The sequence below is a fragment of the Corvus hawaiiensis genome, chromosome 3 (assembly GCF_020740725.1).
Source record: "Corvus hawaiiensis isolate bCorHaw1 chromosome 3, bCorHaw1.pri.cur, whole genome shotgun sequence".
Classification (NCBI taxonomy): Eukaryota; Metazoa; Chordata; class Aves; order Passeriformes; family Corvidae; genus Corvus; species Corvus hawaiiensis.
In genome coordinates, this window is record NC_063215.1 from 79,232,156 (window position 1) to 79,258,926 (window position 26,771).

General features: G+C 36.2%; 1 protein-coding gene across 14 annotated transcripts in view; it reads right to left on the minus strand.

Moving 5' to 3' along the window:
• QKI (QKI, KH domain containing RNA binding) overlaps positions 1-26,771 on the minus strand; it is a 157,571-nt gene that overhangs the window by 71,801 nt on the left and 58,999 nt on the right. For all 14 annotated transcript variants that reach the window (XR_007202402.1, XM_048297839.1, XM_048297841.1 and 11 more), the window contains one exon: positions 22,377-22,493. Coding sequence is in view for 13 of the 14 variants with exons in the window: in XM_048297839.1 (XP_048153796.1) it covers positions 22,377-22,493 (117 nt within the window). In the remaining variant the exon portion in view is untranslated. The remainder of the gene's footprint in view (positions 1-22,376; positions 22,494-26,771) is intronic.

Genomic DNA, 26,771 nt, shown 5'->3' on the forward strand with positions numbered 1-26,771 from the left:
AATTGTTAGAAGTTCTCTGCAAATGGAAAAGAGTGAAAAATCCATGAACTGGCTAGGTCCAAAAGGGAGACGAACACATGACTTTCTCTTCCACTACTAATACAGCCTGTAAGACATTTCCTGTGTATGCTGCAGTGATGCAGTTATCAGAACAGAAAAGCTGCTGCAATGTATTTTCTAAAAATTAGTGTATTTCATCTTATAGCACTAGGCTAATTTAAAAGTAAAATAAAACTAAAATTTATACTATATGCAAATGAGCAAAGAGTATAGCTTATTTTAACTAATGACCATTACTGCTGGGGCAACTAAAATAGCTCATTAGTGTTAACTGAGATGGGATGGCACCATGTATTTCCATTCAAAAAAATTGTTCAAAGCCCTTTCCTATTCCTTCCACCCATACTTCAACTATGTAATTACCATATATGAAAATGAAAGTCTAATTTTTTTTTTTTTTTTTTTTTTTTTTTTTTTGTAAAAAGGGAAATTTAAAACGCTGCTTATGGAAAAACATGCAATCGTCAAGAAAAATAAAAGCACGATGCCTAAAAATAAGAAAAATATATTCAAAGTACATCCTTAGAAAACTATTTAAGACAACAAATTCTCATAAATTATGTATCACTGAAAAACAACAGTACAACAACAAGTACAGGGCTGTAGTCAGTATTTTAAGCCAAATCAGTGAACTAGTGGAAGGTTCTCATCATTACACACAAGGAACATGATCTTCCTGAAATGCGAAACCAACATCAGACAGGCCAAAGAGCTGAGCATCGTTACCACAGGTCTATTACTCAACTCAGCTCTCTAATATCAACAATTATAAGGTTACTTCTCCAGTTGCAACATGCAAAAGGCACCAATTTAAACAATACTGGCACTTAATTAAATGCTCCAGTGTCATAATTCAAAAAGGGTTATTTTGGTTTGTGGGGCTTGGGACAGTTGGTTTGTGTTTGGGGGGTTTTTTGGTATATTTTGCTTTTGGGTTTCTTTGGTTGGTGAAGGGGGCATGTTTGGTAGGGGTTTTTTCCCCCCCCCACATAAGAATTATAAAGAGAGAATGGAACTAAATAAAAACAGGAAAAAAAGCAACAAATTTCATGTGTCTTTAAAATATTGGAAAAACTCTTAAAAAATGAACCACACTTAAGAAAATTATGTTTAGTTCAGAAATGACTTACAAGTCTATAAAACATCACATTTCAAGATCACACAAAAGACTGTTTCAAAGCTATGGAGAAAAAAAAATCACAAAATGATTTTTTTTCTCCTTTCTGTTGAACAAGAATTCTCATCAGAAACTTCTCACTTTTCTGGGTAAAATATATGGTGACATAGCAAGCTAAAAATCAAACTGAGAGCATTTTAATGCAGACACTCATGTATCTCATATCATGGAATGTGACGGTGAAGTTTAACTTTGCAGGTTGAGTCTATTTAACAACCAGCTGTCACTGAAAATAGCAGCCCTGACTCTGCTACTTCCACTGAGCTGCCCTTGCTGCTTAGACAATTGCGCAGGGGCCCATTTACGAAACTCACAAACTCAATTGACTCCCTCAGATGCACATGGAACAGTGGGAACAGATGTCCTAAGGCCTTTAATGTGAACTGACCATCAGATCGATCCAAACGTAGTGCCATACCACTCACAGAAAACCTTCAATAATTTGCAACAGAGAGAAGATTTTGTCCTCTGAGGACTACTAATATGATTAGAGCTGAGGCATTACTCCACTTAAGAGTGTGTGAGCCTCTTCAATCCTGCATAATTTTATGAAAATTTAAGTAAAGACACTTAAAATTAAATTCTAATTTAAGGATATCTGTGGTTACTTCAATATCCATTATAACACCTTCTTAAGGAAAAGTGTATTTATATAATGTAGAAACTACTTTAAGATTACAAAACATATGAATGACACGAACATATTACTTTTTTTTTTTAATTATGCTTTAATACCCTTTTTACCATGCAACACATAGTACATATGTAACTATTTACCTTGATACCTCTTCTACCTATGGAACTACTTCATACAAACTATTAAATCCCATTTAAATGTTATGGAACAGAAGTGACTGATCGACTTTGGGGGGGGGAAAAAAAAAAAATCAAAGTAATCAAGTAATATCAAGTTAAAATCAAAGTACCTCAACCACTGGTTTCAATGCTGTTCTCCATGGGAATTTGAAAGAAATTAATCTTCTGCTGTAATTTACAAACAGTGCTTAGACTGTATACTCAAACTTCTTGCTGCAAAACCATATGGTCTCACAGGGAAAGAAACCTTCACAAAACAGTGCTTGCATAAGTCAGAAAAATCAACAGCAAAAGTTGTTGATCGGATTTTTTCTCTCTTTTAGTAAAGCATGTTTTAATTATTCAACAAACTACACTAATACTCAATGAAAGTAAAACTGAAGTTTCCAATGCAAGTCATGCTCAGCTAAGCATACATAGTATAACCTCCATATCCTCCCTGTTCTGCCCCCCATCCTACCCTGCAGGCAGAGTTAACAACATTTATTCCACTTTTGTAGGTAGGATGTCACATTCTTGTGATGAGGACAAATTTTTATTGACTTTATTGACTGACTTAGTACGTAATATACAACTATTTAGCACACCAGCACTCAAGCTTCACAAGGCAAGGAAGGCACACATTGCAGTTGCAGTGTATGCAAAGTAAAAAGTAGGCACAGCTCATCATCTATAAAAAAGTTAAAGGAGACCAACAACATAAAATACACAGACAAATCAACAGATGAAGAAAGGACTTCAAAAAAAACATGAGCTGTCTCAAAGCAAGACAGGATGTTTTTATTTGAGCACTTAAATACATATAAACTGTTTTAATAGCTTGCTCTAACATGATATAACATCCAGGATAACATACCTATTAGAGTTTTAAAACACTACCCCATTTTAGGCAGGAGATGTTACTTCGTTACTCTGAAGATACCAACAAATAACCTCCTAAATCTGATGATGAAACAGTACATAAAAATGCCACAAATATTCAAAAACACAGGCATGCAAAGAGCTTTTCCAATATACCTATATAAGAAAAGGTACTAAGAAAAGAAAGAAATACACCAAAAAAGGAAGTTTGCACTGTATATGCTCACCAAGAGTCCAAAGAGCATCTGAATTACCAGTGAACAAGCACATAGCACCTGCAACTCCAGGTACAGAAAATATTAGTACAAAGCTCCACACTGAGCTTTTCACTTTGTACATTTCAAATGTTTCCCTTACATATGGGAATAAGCTTGGGGTTTTTTTTGTGGTGTGTCAACAACCACACACAGTCCCAGGACAGTGAATTCCATGCATTCTGCAAGTTCTGCATGTGGTAATATTCACCCCCTCCTCCAAGTAATTACATGGCTCTTAACACTATTAACCACTGTAAATGCTGGTAAGAAGAACTGAATGAACAGACTAGAATTCAAATATCTAGTTTGACACATGAAAAATCTCAGCAGCAGAAAGCAAGAAACTGTTTATCATCACAGAAAATATACTTGCAAAATTCACAGATAAGTAAGCATTTATGAATATGATTTTTAAAAAACCAACCTTTTGCTACTATTGTCACGATTTTGTGGAGAGTTAACACTTTGTTCTCAGTTTCCTCCCAATCTCTCAGGCCTAATTTTGTCCATCTCAAACTTGCCGCATTTCCTGTTGTCTGTGTTGCCTCACTTCCTTTTTAATAAACCCCCTTGCAGAGTCTCAAACTGGTCACACAGGTGATCATACTTGACTTTTTTTGAAACAAGCAATAAGATTTCCAAAAACCCTGCCTGCTTAAACTAAATTTAGAATTTTTAGTTTTTCTAATTTAAGGCCAGTAACAAGACACACAACGAAGACCACTACTCTACTCACTAAAACTTGTGGCTGAATACTACTCAGGATTAATGACAACTGGCTAGTACAGAAGCATCACACAATATGACCAAAGTAACAGCACTCAATGTACAAAAAAAAACAACAAAAAAAATTCATGTGATGAAGATTTTAGTTCTCTGAGATTAGATGTAGACAAGCCATACTGGAGTACCAAAAATTTGGCATGATCTTTATCAACATGTTGATCTTTATCAAAATGTTTTCATTTTAGCATATAGGAATGTATGAAGTCCATGATGCACAAAACCAGACACAAGGGAAAAAAACCCCAAACACATAAAATGGAACTTGGTTACAGAACTGTTGACACACACAAACAAGTGTATATACATATGTATAGGTATAACGAAAGGTTTTGTGATTTGTATAACATTTTGATAAATTAGATGTTATACTATACTACACTGAAATGTTATTCTATACATCTTACCCATTATGCCTCTTTTTAGACTTAAGCTTACCTCCAAGTAATTTTTTCCCAGTTTTAGAAACTTTGACCAGAAGGAATAGTCAGGATGATTTAATCTGGCCTTCAATATATCATAGACCATTACTTTTCAATAGAAAAATAACTGTTCTGACAGTAATCATTAAAAATTGGTTTAGAGTGTATCCAAGGTCATCATAACTTAACTCTGCTAATACATGGAATGAAAGTTTGTTCCTAGATGGATTATTCACATCTTCTTGAAGAAAAATCTCTATCACTCAAAATTTGATTTTAAAAAAATTCTTAGCTTTGAGGCATAGATACACCAAGGGCTAACTGGTAAATTCCCCTTACTTTCTTTCACAGTACATTTTGAAATTTTACACTTTAACCTCATTCTCAACGGTCCAAACGGCTAAGAAAATGGAGAAGGGATAAAGGACATCAATATCACTGCTATCTACTAAAAAAAAAAAAAAAATCTTAGGTAGTTGTGCTCAGAGTGACCTCACTAGAGAGAATACTTCAAATACCAGATGCACCAAGAACATTGTTATGCAGCCAAAAACTGAAGTATGAATGTGAGACACGCTCTATAGGTCCCAACCATAAATAAAATATCGTTCACATTTTCAGTTTTTTAGTTGTTGATCCTACGTAGGCAGGATCTGAGCCTGCAGGAAATTATGATTCATTGTGTACCTCTGCAATAAAACCAAGTTTTATGACATGCTTTCAGCAAGACTGTTTTCATCAGAAAAAAAAAGCATGTTTAGCAGGTGTATATATATTTCAAATGACAAGTACTATCAACTCACATTATAGGGGGAGATAGAGGGCCTGAATTTTCCTCAGTGGTACATAAACCCTGTCGACAGGATGCTTAACAGTGTTCTTCTGGATGACTGTTTGGAGAACTACAAGCTCTCAGCTTCTAGATTTTTCATGTCCTAAAAGCTTAGTGGTACAAGAAAGTTAAACTTTTCTTTCAAAGTTACCAAGATAGGGAGCTTTTCCTATTTGACCTAGTATATAACTTAACACAACCATTTTTGTCCAACTTTTTAATGAAATTTGTGAAAAATTGTCCATGGGGCGAGTGCAGAAAATTACTGTATTTGTACATTCTAGCTGGTATTTTTCAAATGGGAAACCCCCCCCAAAACCTTAGACTGGAAAAGAAAATTCCTATTCAGTCTTAGACTTAGGAACCTCACTCTGAAGCACAGACACACAGCAATTCCTCCCTCCAAAAGGGAATGCAAGTCCTACAACAATAGTAAAGAACATGAAGGGAAACAACAATAGTAAAGAGAACATGAAGGGAAAGCATGTTCGTGCAAAAAGGGTCCAGGAAAGGCAATTGTAAAGTTCCTTTACTTTTCCACATCTTAACACTAAAAATAATTTAAAACCAGAAATTTTCCTCTCTTCAAGAAGATCTACACGTAGAGATTATGTGAAAATATAGCAGATTAATATCTATTCAAAATGGGATATCACAACATTATTTTAAAATTTTGTACATGGAAATAACAAATTTCTCTAAAAGCAAATACAAGAAAGAGCTCCTCAAAATTGTAACTGAACTATGTAACAAAGAAAATACTCCAAAAAAGGCTAACAAATTTTTTTCAAGTGACCAAAGTCAATGAAACATAATCAGAACAATTTAAGCAGGAAAATGTGACAGCCTTGTTGCATTTTTTTTTACAGGGAACAAAAAGTACAGTATGTCCATTAAGACTGTTCATTCTGGAAGAACACAGTCATTGACTTTATTTGAGGCTGGGAATTTATACTGAATGCATGACAGTCTGAGGAAGCCTTAACAGACTGGCTTTGATTACAAAAACTGTCTGTGGCTGGACAGTGTGGGCTGCAGTACCCACCTACAAAGTGAAATGACTATTCAATGTTTGAGCAGAGAAAGCCATCTAATCACTGCAGAACCTAATCCTAAATGGATGAGCTAACACAGTTACACTAATACATACTGTGCTGCAGCACTGCTGGGCCATGAAATAAATCTACTAATCTGAATGCATGTCAAACTCATATTCGTGGTTTTTTTACAGTGCAGAAAAAAGAAAACTGGAAAAAACTGTTAAAGAAACAGACAGATAATTGCACTTCAAAATGCCAGATCATAAAACACTTTATCAAGTTCTTTTTTAATGCTTATCACTGTTTACTTGGCACGAAAGGGCAATTGTGTGGTGATTAGGAACAAATCTGCATTTACTAACTTCATGAATTACCTATAGAAAATGTAACCGATAATCATGTAGCAACTTATTATTAAATACAACAGTTTAATGAAATTTATCAGTTAATATGCCCAGATAAACATTTACTTCAAAAGAAAAGCAGACTACTTAAAAAACATGCCAGTTGTGAACTAAGATGGGCTTTCTAGTTTTCTTTCTGTAAACCATGATCAATTAACACTATTACAACTTTTTTTCTTAGCCTGATTTCTCACAGCACTTTGCTTGCATCCTGTTATACTACAATGTTCCACTACAAAATAAAATCTTTCTGCTCTTTAACAATGACAACAAAACAAGAAAACCTTTCAAGTTTCCACACCTTACAAATTCTTTTAAGAAATTGTTTTATCTGTAATGATTTTTTTGTTTATTTGTATATGGTTATATCTAAGACCAGTCATTACTGCTAAACATTCAGTATGCACAATATGCCTTCTGAAGAAACTTTATTAATTGCACCTAATTAATTGCAGACAACCACTCTTACTCTGCATGTGACCTCTATTCACCTAACAGTTGAAGCTCTGAAGTTCTAGTTGAATTACCATGCATTGCCATATCCACTGAGCTCCTCAAAAGAATTTCATGTACACACTTTAAAGCTGCTACAGTAATTACTCCTTTTCACTTACTGTTTCACATTTTTGGTCAAAATAGTCTAGCATCAAACATTCAGCTTTCACTCCAGAATAGACCTGTTCAAGCTTGCTGAAGACAGACCTTCCAAATTTCGTAAGGAAAGCAACCAAACCATTCCTTAATTTCTTCGGATGAATGAAATAATAAACATTTAAGTGTTACTATAACAATTTTATACCCTTTCTTACTGCCCATGATGTAGTTTTGATACAGTATATTTTTACTGTTAGAATATTCTTCAGCACTGGCATCTGAAATAAACCAAGACTACCAAATCTTCTATGTTAACTTCTTTGCTTTACTCCTCCTTGTTATTTCTGTTCAGATATGCAAAAATAGATGCTACTTTAAAAAGTCTGTCTCAGACTGCATTAGGAAACAAGCTTCCAATACTTGGAATAGAGAACTCAGTCAAAACCTTTAATTAAAAAAAAATTAAAATTCTGACATGTAAGATATGTAAGATGCCATGTCATGCATGATACAATAGATTTTCAAAAACCACTGAAATAACGACCTATGGCAACAGATGCTTCACACAGAGGAATGAGAAGGAACAGGATAGGGCAAGCATCTTCCAAATTTGCAACTCTTAACACTGAAGTTCAGGTTTCTTTCCACTTCTACTATAACCACGGTTATTAAACAGCAGGATTCAAGAGTCGCAAAGATTTAAAAAATAAATAACCAAAGCTCACCATACACTACTCCACCCAAAAAGACAAAACTCGTTTGTCTTTACTGTCACTAGGTTCATAAAAAAAAAACAAAGCCGCCTTCAAACAGATGAAAACACCCTGTTAATTTTCTTCACCTCACGTCTTCTCCACCAGATAAACGAGGGCATTATCACTGTTTAATACAAGTTTTAATTGAGTACTGTCACTGGTGGGAAGAAAAGTGTGGAACCACTACTTTCCGTATCAAACAAAGCAGGTAATTAACAGCTACTTTGGCACAATCCCTTATCACCAAAATACACAACACTGCTAAGTTCTCTCAATGTGAATGCTTTGCTTCAACAAAGGAAAGCTGATGTTTCAGGGTCACATTCACTCCTTTAATACACAGGCATAAATTTACTGCTCAGTCAGACACCTATAATTAAACACAAGAAGAATATAATTCTAATATTCAGACAGGCTTGCATATGAGTGGGATATCTCCCCCTTTAAAGATGATTGCCTTTCATTTTTTAGTTTCAAGCAGCTACAGTTCACTTAGTTTTGATTACATAGCAATTAGATATGCAAATACAAGAGATCTAAAAAAATGCTTTTTCAAATGTCAGATTGTAAGCAATCAAGCTTATTCTTTTCTCCTGTACACACAAGCTATTCATTAAATAGCTATTGTCTTAAAAACATTCCAACAGATTGCATTTATCAGTGTTTTAGAAGCAATGGGAGTGCACACTACTCAGAACACAGCTCATCAGGGAACGAAATCGATCTTACAATTAATTTAATACATTCATGATAGTGGTTAACTAAGTTGAAACTAAGTATCATCTTCTTTGGGCATTTTTCCCACCATTGTTGTTAACAATACTGAAACTCACTGCATCATCAAATTAACCAAAAGTCATTTGTTTATACATTTGATGACAAATGTCATTTGTGATAAATGTCACAGCTAAAATCACTGAATTGTGACTATCAATAACTTTTCATCCTATACCGTAAGTTCATTCTGAATTATTATCAATTATTTTTTCATTGTATCTTACAAATGCGCTCATATAAAGGAATTCACTGTGAAATGATGTGGCTAGTATAATTTTGGCAGGAACAGCCATTCTGACACCTGTCCTTCTTTTTCTCCCCTGAAGGCCCACAAATATGTTCTGTTACAAATACAGAAGTTCCCATCCATCTAGACCACATATACGGTCTTGGTTCTTTGTGACACATTTCATTTGGAAGCAGCTTGAGATCCACTGATCACTAGTTAAAATGGTGGGAAAGGATATTTGGCAGCAGCTCTGAAGAGACCAGGAAAGAATAACTACTGCAAAACCATATGGACTGGTCTGTAAAATATTCTTACCCACAGCTCTGGACAGCCACTGAAAGCTTGCTCTTGCAAAACTCTAAAACACAAGAATAAAATGGGATGGAGGCAGGGGTTGGTCGGTTGTTTTTCTAAAGATCACAAAATCACTTTCAAGATAACAGGAGGGGGAAAATAGATCCCTAAAAGCAAGTCCATGTCGTCAGTTACTCAGCTGTGCAGAAATGTACACTAACAAGGGAAGCTGAAACAGTTCTTTCCTCAGGCTGAGCTTTCAAGCTAGGTAACTGAAGTAAATAAAATGCTTTCATAGCTGATTCCATGATCACCAACCACCCTTCAAGATATCTCTCACATGAGCACAGACCTTTTTTCAAGGTCAGGAGAGCAGCAAAAATTACAAGAGATGCCTGATTCAGAGGTCTGTTTAAAAACCTGAAAAAAATCAGTTTAGCTCTGCAGCCCAGCTGTAAGCCCCAAAATGTTCTGCAAAGTCAGATCCAAGAATAAGCTGGAAAGGCTTTTTACAAGAATTGACTTCTATGAACTAACAGATGAATGTGTGTGACAAATTATTTGACATTTTGAGGGTCTTCAAATTTGCCTTTTTTTTATCCCTTTAAATGCTCAATGTGATTTTCTCTTTCCTTCCCCTTGCAATACAGGAGCCTTATTTAACCAGTCAGTGAGGTAAAACTCACTGCCTCTCAGCCTGCTGTTGTTGCCCATGCAATGTTTATATCCCTTCTGCTGCATCTTCCCTAAGGGTCAGTGTAAACAACTGTGAGAGCAGCAAACATAACCTGTGTATTTGAACTCCTACCCACTACAGACTAACATAAAAAATGATACAGCTGACAGAGGAACCAGAATAATTCCCTCCCAGTGGTGCCCCTGCAAAAACTCCCTCATCTATTACATGGTTCTCTAAGAAGACACAGGGAAAATCCTGTATCTGCTACTGTGAAACACCAGGACCCTAAAAGCATGTGGCAAAATGCCACATTCCTGCCAATTTCTGCATCTGGCAAGATTGGTGATACAGCTTTGTGTAATCAAATCTACTATACTTAATACTCTGACTTGCAGAAACAGCCTTTTGCAAGTGGGTTTTACAGGAACACAGGTACTATGACAAATATGACTCATTTAAAATCATTACACTTTATTCTACCTGGTAGATTCTTCTACTGTAAGTCATGAAACATATATTAGACTGCACATAACAGGTGTGAAGCCTGCAATAACCAAATGAGACTTCCTTAAGAGAGCCTAAACACATAATCAGTAATAAATGTGTCTTCCTCTTCCAAATGTTTCTGCAGGTGTATATAGAAGACAAGGCAAAGCCATCTATATATCTGATTTTTCTTAAAAATGGAGAATTGTGGTGGGTTTTCTTCGTTTTTGGCTTTTTTTTTTTTTTAGGGAAGGTTAATTTTACCACCAAATGAACTTTTCCAAAAAAGTACACTTCAAGCTAAATTGAACTTATCATTTAAAAGGCTGGATACTGAAATATTCCACTAGTCAGGCTGGAAAAACCAATTTTGGTATTTGCAATACCCTTGTGTCCTCACTGCATACTAATTTCCAGAGTAGCTTTGGTATTTCAGACCACGCAACGTTAAAGTTTATCACTTATTTTGGTTTGTAATACAGCTTATCTTAAGACCTTTTCTGATTCATGCTGTTGTGAGTCAATGTGAGCTAACAGATTTAAGTTCTGGGTCTTTTCTGTCAGTCAAAATTTAAGTGAACGTTCAATTCCAGCATTGTCAACTTGAAACATAGGAGTATTTCAGAGCTACCTCAAAGACTGCTTGGTCATTTACGGATCACTTACAAGATGCAGAACGAATACAACATACTTTATCAACAGAGAAAACATCTGTTTCTCTCTCTAAAATTTCATTTTAAATCTAATATTTGTCAACCACTAGCTTTTAGTTCTTGAAACTATCTATCACTAATAGTATATTTCACAAGTTCGGCAAGCCAGTTAGAATACCTGCCAAGATCCCCAAGAGCCTAAAAATTAAATTCCCTTGAATACATATGGTTGTAAATATGGGAGTGTCTGAAATCAATAGCTCTGAATCTTAAGTGGCTCCGATATAATTCCATCAATTGGATCAATTAAAACAGTCAGGTACTTCAAGTGGATTCAGTCAGACAGCTAAACCTGGTTTTAAATTCTTTATCACTGTCTGATTGCCACAGAAGCATTAATTGTTTCTGTGTGGCTGCAGGACTGAACAGTCCAGATAACCATTTATAAAAATACTCCAAAGAGCCCACAAGCAGTGGCAGAGCTGTTAATAATTATGTTATGGGTCCCATCTTTCAGAAAACGATTTCTTTCTTATTCAAGACAAACATGCCATCTTAGAGTTTACTGTGACTTTACCACAGAAAGGACCCAGCGCTGTCACCGCTTCTTTCCTTACACCACAGGAAAGTACCACCACAGCAGAAACACCAAAGGCCAATAAATTAAGGTACACAATCACACTTACTGAGGAAAAAAGCTTATCTAGGACAAAACATCAGGATCTGGTGTCTAGAGTTTAAAGGTGCAATAGGCAGAAAATGAACCAGCATTTCAACATGGAGAAACATGGGAAACAAAAAAAAAAAAAATCTGTAACTAGGAGCCCATGTGCATGCTTTGGACAGGATTTAGGGAACTGCTCCCAGAGCTCCGAACTGCAGAGACAAGGCATGTACACCACCAAACAATACCAAGGGAGGACAGCAGAACAGAAAGACCAGTTTTCAGCTTTTAATTTATAACACTGGGGGCTGATTTTGCTGGCTATCAAGCTGGAAGAAGTTTTCTTAAGATAAGCTGCTACCACAGTGTTAAAAAAAATCCAAATAAGAAAACCACCGCAATACCAATATCAAATCAATATCGAAGAAAATAATTTCAAGAAAACCCTCCAAATAGTTAAATAACCCTATACCAGAACATCCAATGCCAAGAAATAAATGCTGACCTCACTAGAAACAATATCAGCCTTGTGTCACAGCATGTGATCACAGAATATTACAGAAAGATGAGGAAGAAAGTAACACCTACATCTGACTTACCAGACAGAAAAAAAATAGTATAATAATTTACGTAAGTATTTACATCCAGACATTTCAGTTATATGCACTCACTGCCCACATGCCAGATAAAGGCACTCAATCAACAGGCTGTCCTTTTCTTTGGAAGAAAAATCCCTTCCACTTGTGCATGCAAAAATACCACTAGCACACTTGTAAAATGATGCATAAAAGAAAGGACAGTTTGATTCATAATTATATTGCCTATTTTTAGTTGTGTCAGGAATCAAAAAGGTTTCAGGAATTCCAGTTGAGATACTAATTAATCTTAACCTTTCATTTCTACTCATTCCTCATGTCACACCTACAGCTTACCTACAGAAACCTCAAGCCAAATGTGAGAGCAACATTGCTATCTACTCACCACACCTCTTCAAAAGCTACTGCATTCAGAGTTCATGTTCCAGCAACTTCAAGACAAGCAAATTGGTGAATCTGCCTTATCACCCTCCCAGGAAATAATTTTCTTTATGTGTTTTTGCTGTTGGATTTTTTCTTCCCATTCAGACAGTCTTATGCATGCTAAATAATTTCAATGTTAGTTAGTAGCATGAGAAGTGTGTCATTATTTCCTTCTGCCTCATGTAATCTTCCTTGCCTGCATTGCTCAGGTTCCCCAGTTACAACTCTCTTTTTAAACACCAGTGTTTATATCATTTGCTACCATAATACAAATATATGAAGTGTTGCTGGAAACCAAAATTCAGTTTATTGCACTTTCATGTCATCTAATTGTATTTTCAAAAAATAAACGAAGCACCATAGAAATTAACCGTCCTTTTATTACAGTAATTTATAAAGCACATGACCACCGAGAAGGAGGTACTCAAGGATCAAGATGGAAAAAGATAGCCAGAGAAGATTACTAGAGAGAACTAAGAGGAACCTTAAGTCAAATCAAGGAAAATGAATATAATTTACAAAACAAGAGAGAAATTCATGAAAGAGGGAGAAAAAAACCCCAAAAAGTTGACCTAGGTTCAACGCAGTAGAAATATTAGGAAGGAGGGAGGAAGGCGAAGAGAGAGGAAAGGAGGGAGAGTTAGGCTCGCCAGGGAAGTGGTCACACCACCAAGCCTGACAGAGCTCAAGAAGAGTTTGGACAACGCTTCTGGGCACATGGTGTGACTCTTGGGGTGTCTTGTGCAGGGTCAGGACTCAATGATCCTGAAAGGTCCCTTCCAACTCAGCATATTCTATGATTCTATGTAAGATTCAATAAGAAAAAAAAATCTCCTGTAGCTTTTGCTGTGAAAACGTAACTGGCTCCTTAAATTATTTTGGATTACTTTCCACTCTACTATACATAGGTTCACTCCCCACAAATGCTAATTTTTCATGCATCAAAACATCCTGGTATTTCCCAGCAGCTGTGTCAAACTCATGGCATTTTTATATTGACTAGACATCTCCTCCCTGTACTGATTCCATCCATTCTTATCAAATTTTCTGCATAATTCCGTAACATCTTCTAATGAAAGCAACCAGTAATTTGATATTCCCATTTTTTTCCCACAGCCAGAGTTTTCACGTTACTTCAGCTGCCAGCTAAACCATTCTGTTAGGCCCATTCTGCTACTGCCTGAATGCAGTCACTGTTTCGCAGATCTTACTTTCAACACCCAAAACCAGCCCAATGTTTTCTTCATTTCAAGCTATTAAGGTTAGGACAAGATTTTGTTTGTCATGTAGGAATATAGTGCTGAATTGATTTATGAGTCAAATTACATTCAAGAATCACTAACATCAACAAATGCATCAAGAATGCATAAATACTGTATGTTGTGTTTGTTCCATGGCAAGTTTGTGGCACTTCAATCGGATAATTTACACAGAATATCAGATTCTATTAAGGTAAACAGTCTCCAAGCTTTGCTTGAAGTGTTCTACTACTGTAAGAGTAACAAGTTCTCTCTAACAGAAAAATAGATTTGTGTACTTGGCCTTACCAAACATTTAAATAAGCTTTCATCCTTTCATGCATGTACTTAACACACACTTTAAACAGAACTGTTTTGAGTTGCAAGCTAATTTTTAAAGATATATTCAGTGTGCGGGCACTTCAGTGAGTCCCACATTTATCAAAACATTCCCCATTTACTGCCCAAAAATATGTGAAAAAATGTAAAAATTACTAGACAGAAGCTGCTAATTACTCTCATGAAGGGTTAACAAAAATGTCCAACCATCTGTAAATAAATACCCCCTCTACCTTAAAAGTGCAAAGACTAAAAATAAAACCTTGCAACTGCAGCTGGATGAACTGTCAAGTGAGGATACTGTCCCATCACATCCTTATTAACATCTACACAGCTACTTGGATTTCACTCATATGCTTAACGCATGGTACCTTAGGCCATACATCACAGAAGTGGAGCCTATGATCAACAATATCCATTTCAATCCAAGCCTAGGCATGACAAAGGCTAATACTAGGCCAGAAACCTAAGGAAAGTCACCATCTATAAACAAGTTTAAATTGATCAGTCATTTTAGGAATTACAGTTTGTGACTGTTACTATACAGTTGACAAGGAATTCAGTACCTTGCTGCAAATAAACAGCACAGATTACTTGTCTCTATTTGGAAAACAATATACTAGCACAAAGTTAAATAACTATGTTCTAAATGTTCAATTAATAATTTTATTATTCGGTTTCAGCAATAGTTGTATCTTATTTTGTGCTGACTCTTTTACTCCATGCTAAAGAGCCTTCCTATCAGTCTCAATAAAATGGCTAAATCTGACCCTGAGGAGCCATATCCGCTATGGTAAATAACCACCTGCCTGTATTCTGCCTGCCAAAAGCCACCCAAAAAATAAGAACCAAGAACTGCCAGGAACTGATAGCTACTCAGGAATCACACAGGCATGCTGCTTTCCCCCCGAAACAAGTTCTAACTCTGTTCCCACATTTAAGTGGGCTCAATCTCCATGCAGGTACAAGAAAATTCCCATGAGCCTCAAACTAAGTATGGCCTTTCCCACACAGAATTGCAAGCACAGTTGCATGATACTGAACAAACACACTGAAAATGCAAACCTGAATACAAATTATTTCTGGTAAGCAAGATTATCACAGCATTAATTCTTAAGAAAGTTAGATATGTTAGTATGAAAAAGGTTTCAGGTTACAGTACATTTTCATTTTTTAAACCTTGCTTCACTACTTTGCTAGACAAAGCAAAATGCAGATAGATGTTTGCAGACAATTTCGTCAGCATCTCAAAACAATTCTGTATGCAGTCTCCCAAGCCTTTCAAAACTTCTATTCAAATGCCAGATACAAACCACTGTGAGCTGAAACCCGGTCAAGCTTTTACAAGAAATTAACACTCTCTGCGCTTACCACCTAACAAAAGCTTAGGAGTAATTCTGCAGAAAGAGAACTTCTGCCATGCTACAGGATGAGTCAATTCCTGTTCAACAGACATAGCATTTTAATTTATAAACCAGACTTGTTTATACAGAGACGTTCAGGCAATGATTCAGGATTCCCTTGATGTACTTTTTCCACTACACTTCATGCTACTTTTCTCCAATTTCTAGATAATCTAGATTCTCTCACTGCTTGATCACAAGATTTTTTCCTCACAGGGAACTGAGAGAAAAACAAATAAAAGGAAAGCATAATACAAGTTGATTTCAACTAGCAGGGCTTTGATTACACTTCTACAGTCTACAGCTTCCAGTGTATTTAATGGCAGGAAAGAAGTGTTTTGTTAAAAGTCAGTTATTTCCATATTTAATTAGCTCAATAACCAATTTAACTGCTCTAGAACAAAATGACATATAATGAATTTTTGATAGCAAAGTTAATCATAGCCAAAGGCTTCAGCTACTTTTCACATTACACAGGAAAACCCATGTCTTAGTAGTGTTAAAATCTGCTTGAAGCTGCAACTTTGTATTGAGCTCATGTAGAAATATATCCAATATATACTGGGTATATTCGGTATGTAGCCAACAAAGGGCAAAAGTAGGTATGAAATAAACCATCTAAAAGATGCATTGCATCAGATACATATCAGTAATTTTTTCTGAAAGACTAATATTGCCTTGTAATAATTTTTAAGGTCCTCAGGCACCTAATTTTTTTTCCCTTCAAAATAAAACCATTCTGCTCTTGAAAGTAAGAGCATTCCCCTGGCTGCTATGAAAATACTCTTGAAATAAATTACTTCAAATAAGAAGCGTTTGTCAAATCTTATATAAAACTTCAGGAAAATGTTCTCTTCTTGTAAAATTTGCATTCCCATATGTAACTATGCTAGTTGTCCCTGCATTCTTCACTACTGTCATTGTGAACTGTTTTTTACTTAAAGATGTATGAGGGTAAGATTCCAAAGATAATACCCTAGAAGCTCTGGAGTACAAAACCCCCATGTACAGGCTTAAAAGGAGTCTGATGTCAGTGAGAAATAATATCTATTACCTTCACTGCTGTCTAATAAAACTGTATTTCTAAGAACTAAAAATTCAGTAGTCTTTAGCATTTAATTATATAATTAAATCAGTAACTTGGTAAGAGGACTTCTTTTTTTCTTTGTCTACACTATTAGCTAATAGTGTAAACAACTCTTAAAAGGATCGCTGCTCAAATATTACCAGGGATATAATTTGAGAGACCTCTGTTTTGTCTGTGAAAAGGGAAAAATGCTTTAACAATTCTTTAATTCTTTAAATCCAGCTTTACAATTCCCCCTGTATTCAAAAAAATTAGCTACAAATGAAATGGAGGTTTTGAAACTGGAACAGAAAAGTCCATTTTCTGTAGTACTCACTACTAAAAAAAAATACTAGCTTACAAGCAAACAAAAATATTTTAATCCATCTTATGTTTTACAGTGAACCTCTAGGAAGGCAAAGCAGTATCAACCATCAAGTATATTCTTAAACATCTGTATTAAAATAGCAGTTGTGATACAGTGAATATGTAAGTTTACATGAATACCTTTTTGTTTAGAGTTAGTTTAAAAATATAAGGCCAGTTATTGTAGTAGTCAAAAATTAAGGATGAAGAAAGTCTGCCAAGCCTGATCAGTTTGAGAAATCAAACCTAATCAAGACATACAGGCTTATGAAAAAGTGTGTTCAGAGGAAATGTCACTGTAGAAGATGCTGAAGTTTATTGTTCCCAGGGCAGTATCTTAAACAGTTCATTCTGAATGCCTTAAGTAATTTTCTATTCCGAGTTTCTAACCTGAATGCAGTAGATTCAGGACACACTGTATAAGCCATGTCTCAGTCTTAGCTATGGAGCCTGTTCATACAATGACTTTTATGTATAGTCACAGAAGTTGATAGCAATTAAAATGAAAGTAGGAGTCTCTTATATACAGTTGCAGCTTTGATTTGCAACAGAAATTAACAAAGCACAATCCAGCATTTCAGACATGCTGAGCTGCTGTTCCACACTGCCTCAGTGAGTCAGTATCCAGTCACTAGAGGTCAATTTTAATAAACAGCATCCTTAAGGGTGGACATTGACAAGGGATTCTGCTACCTATAGTTCTAGATGTAAAATTAAGTATCTGACCTCCAGAAACTCCACCAGCATTATCAAAAAAGGATTCTTTTTTTAAATAAAAGGACAGTCATTCTAGTCATGTATTATGAATACGGAATTGCTTTTCACTTTCACATGTCTATGTCCCCAGTCACTTGAAGTATTTTTCCCCTACTATTCCTAAAGGTACTGACACAGAGCCAAACCCCCACCTTTACAACTAGTTACAAAATTTTTTCAAATTGCCATTCCAAACCACTATTTGTCAACACAGACACATGCAATCATCAAACACCATTGGCATGCTTTTGCATAGAGGCACGTGTTAGAGGCAACAGGCCTCAGCCAAGCAATTTACTCCCGGAATACAAGAACAATGATGGCTGGGTCAGCCTTCCATTTTGAAACACAGAACAACTTCATTGCCTCCCATATGCTAAATATATTCCATTTCAACATGCATGTCAGCACCAGACCTTTATGATTTGTTCACACATAGTACTTTTCACAGAATACAGAAGTTAAGCATGTTGTAATTAAGGTAGCAATAATAGGGTTTGCTTAACAAGACACAGTACGGTGTATTTTCCGATGTCAGTAACATCACTTCATTACCTAAGCTGAATGTTTAAGCCTTTCCATTGGAAAACAAAGTTTATCAGATGATATTTTAAAGCCTAAAAGGTAATAAAATATTACGAATATGTAATACTACATATTTAATAACACAGAATGTAAATTTAATAAAATATCCTGCTCACAAGACAGATACATTTTTCCACTATGATATTTTCCTCAGACTTTGTGCAGGTATCAAGGACAGAGTTTTTCTAATTCCTTTTCAGCCATACTACAAAAACAGAAAAATGGACAGTTCAAAGATATGGAATTATCTATTTATTGTAACAACTCTGCACAAGTCAGAGGTCAAGACTGGTACTAACTGAGAGCTTGCCTTTTGTGAAACCTTACGTTTCTGCTTGCAAGGTGAACGGGGTTGTGGGAACAAGTAATCTGGAACAAATAGGTCAGAAACCACAAATCAGTTCAAATGATCTAATATGGAGTGAAGTGCAACAGATTTAAAGCTACAGAGGAGGAAGGCACAGAGTTTTTCAAATTTAAAACTATCCATAGCTGCCTGCCCTTCTACTTGAAATTACCAATTTTAAGAAAAAAAATTCTGTGTATCATAATGAGATGCTTCCTCCTGAAGTAAAAACAAATGATGCTCTCTCATCACACACTGTTCTAGGGGAGATTCTTCTCTAGAAGAAGAAAGAAATAGAGAAAAACAACAGTTGACCAAGGCTGCCACAAGTCAGCAGCCTGATGCTGTTGGGCTTCATACCCCTCTCTAAAGTGAGATAATGGCAGTGTGTTAAAGAGCACAGGGCTGACACCCTAGGGGTGTCATCGCCTGTTTTATGGAATTCATGTAAGACAAGGGACACATAAAAAAATCTTTTGCTTATCCATCATTGGACAGTCATCACTATACACATTCTTTAACTGGTGTGCAAGTTACCAGTTTTCTTCTGTGCCTAATGAAAGGTGCATTCAGACTAAACAAAAAGAAAATGCCTTGGTCTTAATAAAGTTACACATTCATTAGCTTTTGATGAATGCCTGCAACCCCTTTTCCCTCCCCAATAATCTCCTTCAAGTACCCCTAGGCTCTAATCACAGTATTCTCAGTAATTAAGGTTTTGATTTTAAATTTGTTGAAAGCTGCCTGGAGAGATGTTCTGATTACCAGCTGAGACTCAAATACAAACGATTTGAGGATTTCCCCTGCTTTCTGGGGGGAATCTGTCAGCAAGTTTCAAGATGTGATGCCAGTTCCAGTGTTTTGGCCATGTGACAAAGATTTCTAATTCATTACTTCTTTCATAGGATCACACAGCAAAGCAAAATTCTCTACAGAGCATATCTGGATGGTTTATTTTCCAGCATGTCAGTCTTTGTATTTTCTTTTGGATTCTGCAACCACTAGCAAGGCAGGAAAAGCACATGGACAGTTTACTCGAGATAGTATTTAGTACCATGTAGCTGTCACGTTAAGATTGACACTGCTTCAGTAATTATTCCTTCCTACAACCAATAAAGTTCCTTGTATAATTAGCACTGGGAAATCAAGTTTGCAGATATAGAATATACACACAAAATATATATAAAAAACTAACCTGCATCTCTTATGTCCTCCAAATTTCAAAACTATTCAGTGAAAAAAAATCTCGAATACTGACAACACTGGCTGTAGAGCAAGGAAAGGGTTTTAAAAAAGAATTAGTGTATCCTAACCTGCCATGAAAAAAATGATATTACTTCTGTATTTTATACAAGTTCATTAGCATTTTGAAGTACAACCTGCAAATAGAGAAGCCCTTTGAGAAAATGAAAAAAAGGTAGTTATCATTAAAGGGCACAGACTGCCAAGAAAGTTGATCATCTTGCACTGCAAGACTAGGGAGTCCATCTGTAAGTATAACTCATCAGGAAAAGAGGCAAGAGTCAACAGCAAGAAGTGTACTTGTGCTTTAAACTGAGGGATGTCACTCATTCTTTCTTTAGTCTGTGACCACCATGTCTTAAATCAGCTTCCAAATCATCATTTTTACAAGAAACATCTTATTGGTGTGCATTATAATCAAGGATTATGAAGCTCTTCCTACTGCATCAACACTGGTATAGCACCAAAAAGTCTGCTCTTAAAAATGTAAACTAATGACCAATACAAATCACCTCAGGAAAGCAAATGAGCTGAAAAGATTAGGAATGGATGACACGAAAATCAGTTCTGTGAAGAAAATTACTTGGCACTCAACATTGGTTTACAACCAATATCATACTGTTTGGTATACAAATACATTATATTATGGTATCATTCAAATACAATCCATACTAACTGCAGTATTATCTCATTAAATTATCAATGGTCGAGTACTTTATGTTTAAAAATTATGAGAGAACCAACTTCAAAGTGATAATGGACATTCAAGTGCTGACCGGATCAATTTATAGTTTTTAATGTGTACGATGTTTTATCTGATGCAGTATCTGATACTTGTCCTTGTTGAAGGTAGCTTTCTTTTCTTACTAAACTTAAAAAACCAGGTGACTGGTTAGAAGGTCTCAGCTCCTCTAATCTTTTTCTTAAATATAAAACTCCAGTAACTCCCATTGCCTATTCTTTTGTGAACAGTCAAAAAAAAAATTTAAAAAAAAGGCATGGAGAAGAGAGGAAATCAGTCCAAAAATACTTCTCCAGAGAGTAAACCTGCCCAAGCTGTCTATAGAGACAACTCCCCACAGGACAGGACTGGTTCTGAAGCACAGTGGTAGAAGAAGGACTCTACACCTAACAGCCACCTGGACATGGTCCTAGGAAACCAGGACATGGTGACTCTGCCTGAGGTGGAGAACCTCCACCACTCTGTGATTCTGTAACAGACATTTCACAAACTCCAAAACGTACAAGAATGGTAGAATAGGACAAAGGATGGTGACAGTATTATAGCAGATTATGAAAACAAGAGACATTAAATGAAATTTGACGGTAACAGATTTATAAGCTCTGGGAAGGAAGAGATGTTTAACTGGGTAGACATTAACTTTCTAATAACTAACTAACTAATTGTAATTGTTATGTACTACATACGTATCAATAGAACGGATGTGGTTGATCATGTAAGGAAACCGGGGGGTGTGGGGGGGGGGGGGGTCTCCTAAAAAAGAAGCAAAAGAAAGTGTATTTCTGGGAATAAAGAGGAAACATTCAAAACTACAGTGGAGATGTCAGTGTAACTCCAGCAGCAGTAGCCAGAGGTAGAGGGAAATAGCTAGAAAATAAACCTAGAAAAACAGAGTTACCACGAGAGCAACCTGACATTCAGGAAGGCTCTGTTCTATCATGCAGTTTCCCTATTCATATGGGCAGAGCATGCTATTACAGCACAAGGCAAGAACAGCCCTAATTACTTTGCAACTCCACCTGAACACAAAACAAAACCAGAAACACAGCGCTTTTTGGTTCACTCAGACAGAAGTGACTGCTGGAAATACAATTAACTCTTTTTTTCAATCCATACTCCATGTACAAATCATTACTTTGGTAATTCAATCCAAGAAAGTTATTAATAAGACCTTTGAGGTTAACAGCTCTTTCCTAGAAAAATACATTTAACTTCAATTTTTACCTTTACCTTGTGAAATGTGACACAATTATAAGTTACTTATTATTTAAGAATATAATTGCTGGCTAGACTCCCAGTTGCATATTATGGAGCATGTACATTTTACTTCTTCAGGACAGCCTGTGTTATTTACTAAGTTTACATAAGACACTAGATAATGACAAAGCATATAGTGAGAACATAACAAGTAAGAATGAGAGACATGAGCTTATTCTCTATTAGAAATCAAAATTATGCATCTGAAACTACACTACCCCTTTAAGACCTTACCTTCTTTTTGTCCCTCATTGAGCCCTTCCCTCGGACCATTATCTTGCATCCTGTTTCTGCCTCAAGCTGTTTAGCTGTTAGTCCTCTGGGCCCAAGGATTCTTCCAACAAAGTTAAACTGAAAGAAAAAAATAAATAATTTCTATAAAATCAAGCAAAGAAAATTAATTAAAAATGTAACAAGATATATTTCTGTGTCTAAAAATATCAAGGGTTTAATGGTTTAGGACACCACACTAAATGCCTGAGGTTGAAAAATGAGATAGGTACTGTTTTTCTACATTAAGTACCCACGTGACACCAACTTTGGGGATACAAGTTTCAGGTGAAACTAGGTCTTTTAGATGTAACATCAGGCAGTCTACAGAAGCAATAGTGTTAATTTCCTCCTCATTAAGTTGTACAAGCTCTTACAGAAAGCTCGGGCCACTCTCCTCACCACGAACATGTCCAGCCATGCTCATCCGTAGGCCAGCGAGTGCATCACGGAAACACACACAGGGGCTGGGTGCACGACCAGACATGCACACAAATTTCAAGAGGTGGGAATGCTCAGGTGCCGGGGGAGCTGCAGTCCCACAATGGCACAGGATCTTCGGGAAAGGCCCCTGCGCTCACTGTTCAGTTGTTCCCTGCTCACAGCTAAGGGGCCTGCAGACAGCATTCTCCTTCCCCAGTCCATGTGGTTCTGCTCGGCTCCATCTGGGAAGGACATCTAGAGTAACTCTTCTTTCTCTACCCATGCCATGGCATTTTCTTCAGGAAAAAAAAATGAGGCCTCTTACATGTTTATTTTAGGTTTCATGGGGCAACATTTCTTAAAAATATGGTATTTTCGTACACACACACATATATAAAATATTTATATATGTAAAATTTTATGTGTATATACAGACAAAACAAAAGCACATCACTTTTTGTAAGTTGTATCATTTATTCAGTTGCACATACAAATAAAGCATGCATTTCATGTTTAATTGGCTGACTTCAGCAGACAGCCCCCCACCTACACTCAACACAGTACCACCACCATTTAACCATACATAACATTATTTCCTAGTTGTCCTCAACAGCTTTTCCCCTTTCATTATTTTTAACCACACATTCTGAAAATTATGACATAAATAAAAAAAGTAGTAAGTGACAGCAGCATTGAGAACACAGAGCAGTACTCTGTGACAACTGCAGTGCAAAGATGGAACACCAGCTCCAAGGATACATAAACAATGAAATTTCAGAGCAAACATTAAATTCCAAGAAGAAATTAAGAGAACAGAAACTCTGCTGTAAGGACATAAGTCTGGATATTTTAGATCCTGGTAAAAAAAAGTTATTCAACAGAATCGTGAAGAAGTTGTTGGCTTTCATTTCCTCAGCTAATTAAAACTAGGCTTGAGTACTAAAACTCAGCATACTTGAAATCCTTATGAAACTGCAAAGACCAGAAATGATTTAAGAGTGAGCAGAAATAATGAACGCAAGCAAATTAAAGTTCTTTAAAAAAACCCCAGTGTTTCACGGCAGCTAAACTATTCATAGAGAATATATACTCCCAAAGTTATTTAGTATTGCAAGCTCAGAAAACAAAGACATATTATGAAGCCTGAATCAACTATTGGGAGGTGAGGGGGTGGGGAGTAAAGACTAATGGAATTTGTGAACACACACAAACTGTGAATCATAAGAAATTAAGGAACATTCACTAAGCCTTGATAAAGCAATGAACTAGTAACTAGTAATAAAGTTCAGCTGTGAAATATTATTAAAATATTACATCTCACATTTCATGTTTAATACCAAAATTGTACCATTGTCTTACATGAACAACATCTTACTCGCCTTTCTCCACAACCACACTGCTGCACACCAAACCTTTAGATATCTATGCCATTCCACCAATAATGCTAAAATAATACTGCAAAGCTGACTTTAAATCAATATTTTAACCAACACACAAGCTGACTATTGTTATATTCTCAATCTCCCAAGAAGAACAGCAGACTCCAATGTTTCATTAATTTGGATCAAGACTAAAAGAATAATCAAATAATAACATACTTCGGATAAATAATAAATAGAACAATATAGGATACTAAGAAAAAAAAAGGGAGTAATCTGTATTAGTGTCAAGTTTGCAACTTTATTCATGTTGTCTGAACACTATTTAGAATTTCTAGTTGAGAAATCACAGACTTAAAACTGCAACACATTCTGTTGAATGTTAAGCCAGTTCCTTTACCAGTTATGCCAAGGATATCCTCCTTATAAAGAGCCTTCAGGAATTGTTCCAAGGCAGCTCAACCCTGCCTTTTCTTTCCAAATGGTATGTATTAACCTTTTTGGATAGCTATTCCTCCCAAACCCCAGCCTGTTCTCATTGCCTCTCTTGCGCCCTACAATTTGATCATTTCTAAAAGCAGGATGCCTAGACAAGGCAATATGTCTACTGAGATCTCAACTATGTTAAGTTACTCAGAACAATTTTATCTTACAAACCTAAAAAAATTCTTATTGACACCTCCCAGGTTGGTTCTTTCCCTCCCTCAAAAATTCAGTTTTTATGCTTGTTTCAACATTCATTGACCCCAAATACTCTTCTCCATTACCTCAGCCATGATCCTTTCCCCTAGTTTTATATTCATATGAAGTTCTATGCCCCCCTACAGCAGCATATTGCTCTACATTTGTGTAACGAATTCCACGTTGTTGACTTCAGGCACATTAATTTCAAGACAGAATTAAAATTCAAAACCATCTTTAGAAGCATTTGGTAATGACTTAATTTTTTTTCTAAGCATACTTTCTATCCTACCAACCAAGTTTTCTTCAATGTGTTAAGAGATACAAGATGAAGGAGAACTCTGCAGGACCTCCCTACCTGAGGCGCAGTCTTAATTGACTCATCAGTAATCAATTACCATAGATTAAGCCAATTATTGCTTTAACAAATGATCCCCTACTTTTTATACCAATCTATCACTGTCAGTATTCAGTTCCTCAGACAACCATCTTAAAAGTCCTAGCTCAGAACTCATAGAAAAACACAACTCAGACTCTTTTGACAGAGACAGAGCAGCGACCAGCAAGACCACAACTAAGAAACACAGAGTAAGCCTTCAAGTTAGACAGTTTTTTCACAATCCAGTTGTATCTGCAGCTACTGCTTCTCTTACCTATCAGGCCAGCTAGACTATCAGACAGAATTACCAGAACGAGACATCTGACAAATTCAGAAGACCATCCTTAACATCTAACTCAGTATTTCTTGTGCTCTTTGTCTCATACTGTCACCTGATCACACTCTTCATTGCTTTGTGTTTCTCTACAAGTAACATACCTGTGTTCAGGAATACTGCTTGTTCTAACATTTGTACAGGGACAAAGCTAAGAATATTTCCCTTTAATTTCTGATAGTGTTTCTCACTTTGCATTTGTCTAGTACTGTAGGATTCACCTTACCCCTAGAGAACTGCTAGTTTAGAGCAGAGGTTCAGAAACCAATTTGACCAAAAAAGGGAGTAATCTGTATTAGTGTCAAGTTTGCAACTTGGCTGTACTACTTTGACTGTATGTAACCTCACACATGTTGAAAAATGAGATTATGTTAAAAATTAAGCAGAAGTGGCCCTTATTAAGATTAACTGCTTCTACATCAACAACACAGAAAAAGCAATCAAATGAAGTCAGTCTTTCCTTCCACAACAACTAATATCTCTACACTCGATATATTTTTATATGTAAAATTTTCACTAGTGGTATTTCACAATTGTTTTCCTGAGTTTTATTTTCATGTGCTCAAATCTTCCTCAACTCAAAATCACAACTAGAGAAACAACCTCCAGAAGAAGGTGACGCACAAACACAAGAGCATCCTAAAAGCCAAGAATTAAAAGTGTTTAGCAGAGCTCAGGTGCTGAAGTTCCAACCAGTTACAGCCTTGTTGCTCTCCCTTTCTGCTTGTTTCTCTGCATCATCACTCACATTCCCTTAGTTTGCTAACCTTTCACGTTTGAAGTTTTCAGCATGTACAAAACACCACTGGAACGTGCCAGTGTGTAAGACAGTTGCTGCCTTTCTTTGAGAAGATATCCAAAACACACCCCCTTAAAGAAAAGCAACAGACAGCATATGTTGGGACACTGAACATGAGGATCTTTGTTACTCAAAGACTTTAAGCAGTAAAAAACGTATTAGGAAAAAAAGCTGCTCCAAATTCTAATGTTCGCACCTACTCTGGGGTATTAACAATTATTCTGCAGCAACTGACGTTCCCAAGAGTCGACAAAATTTCCATGTGGTGACCTAACAAGTCCACTGCATGAGAAATTCCCTGATAAAAACATCTTGTATTCCTTATGCACAGAACAACTAATTCCTAAGCAGACCAGCTGCTTTT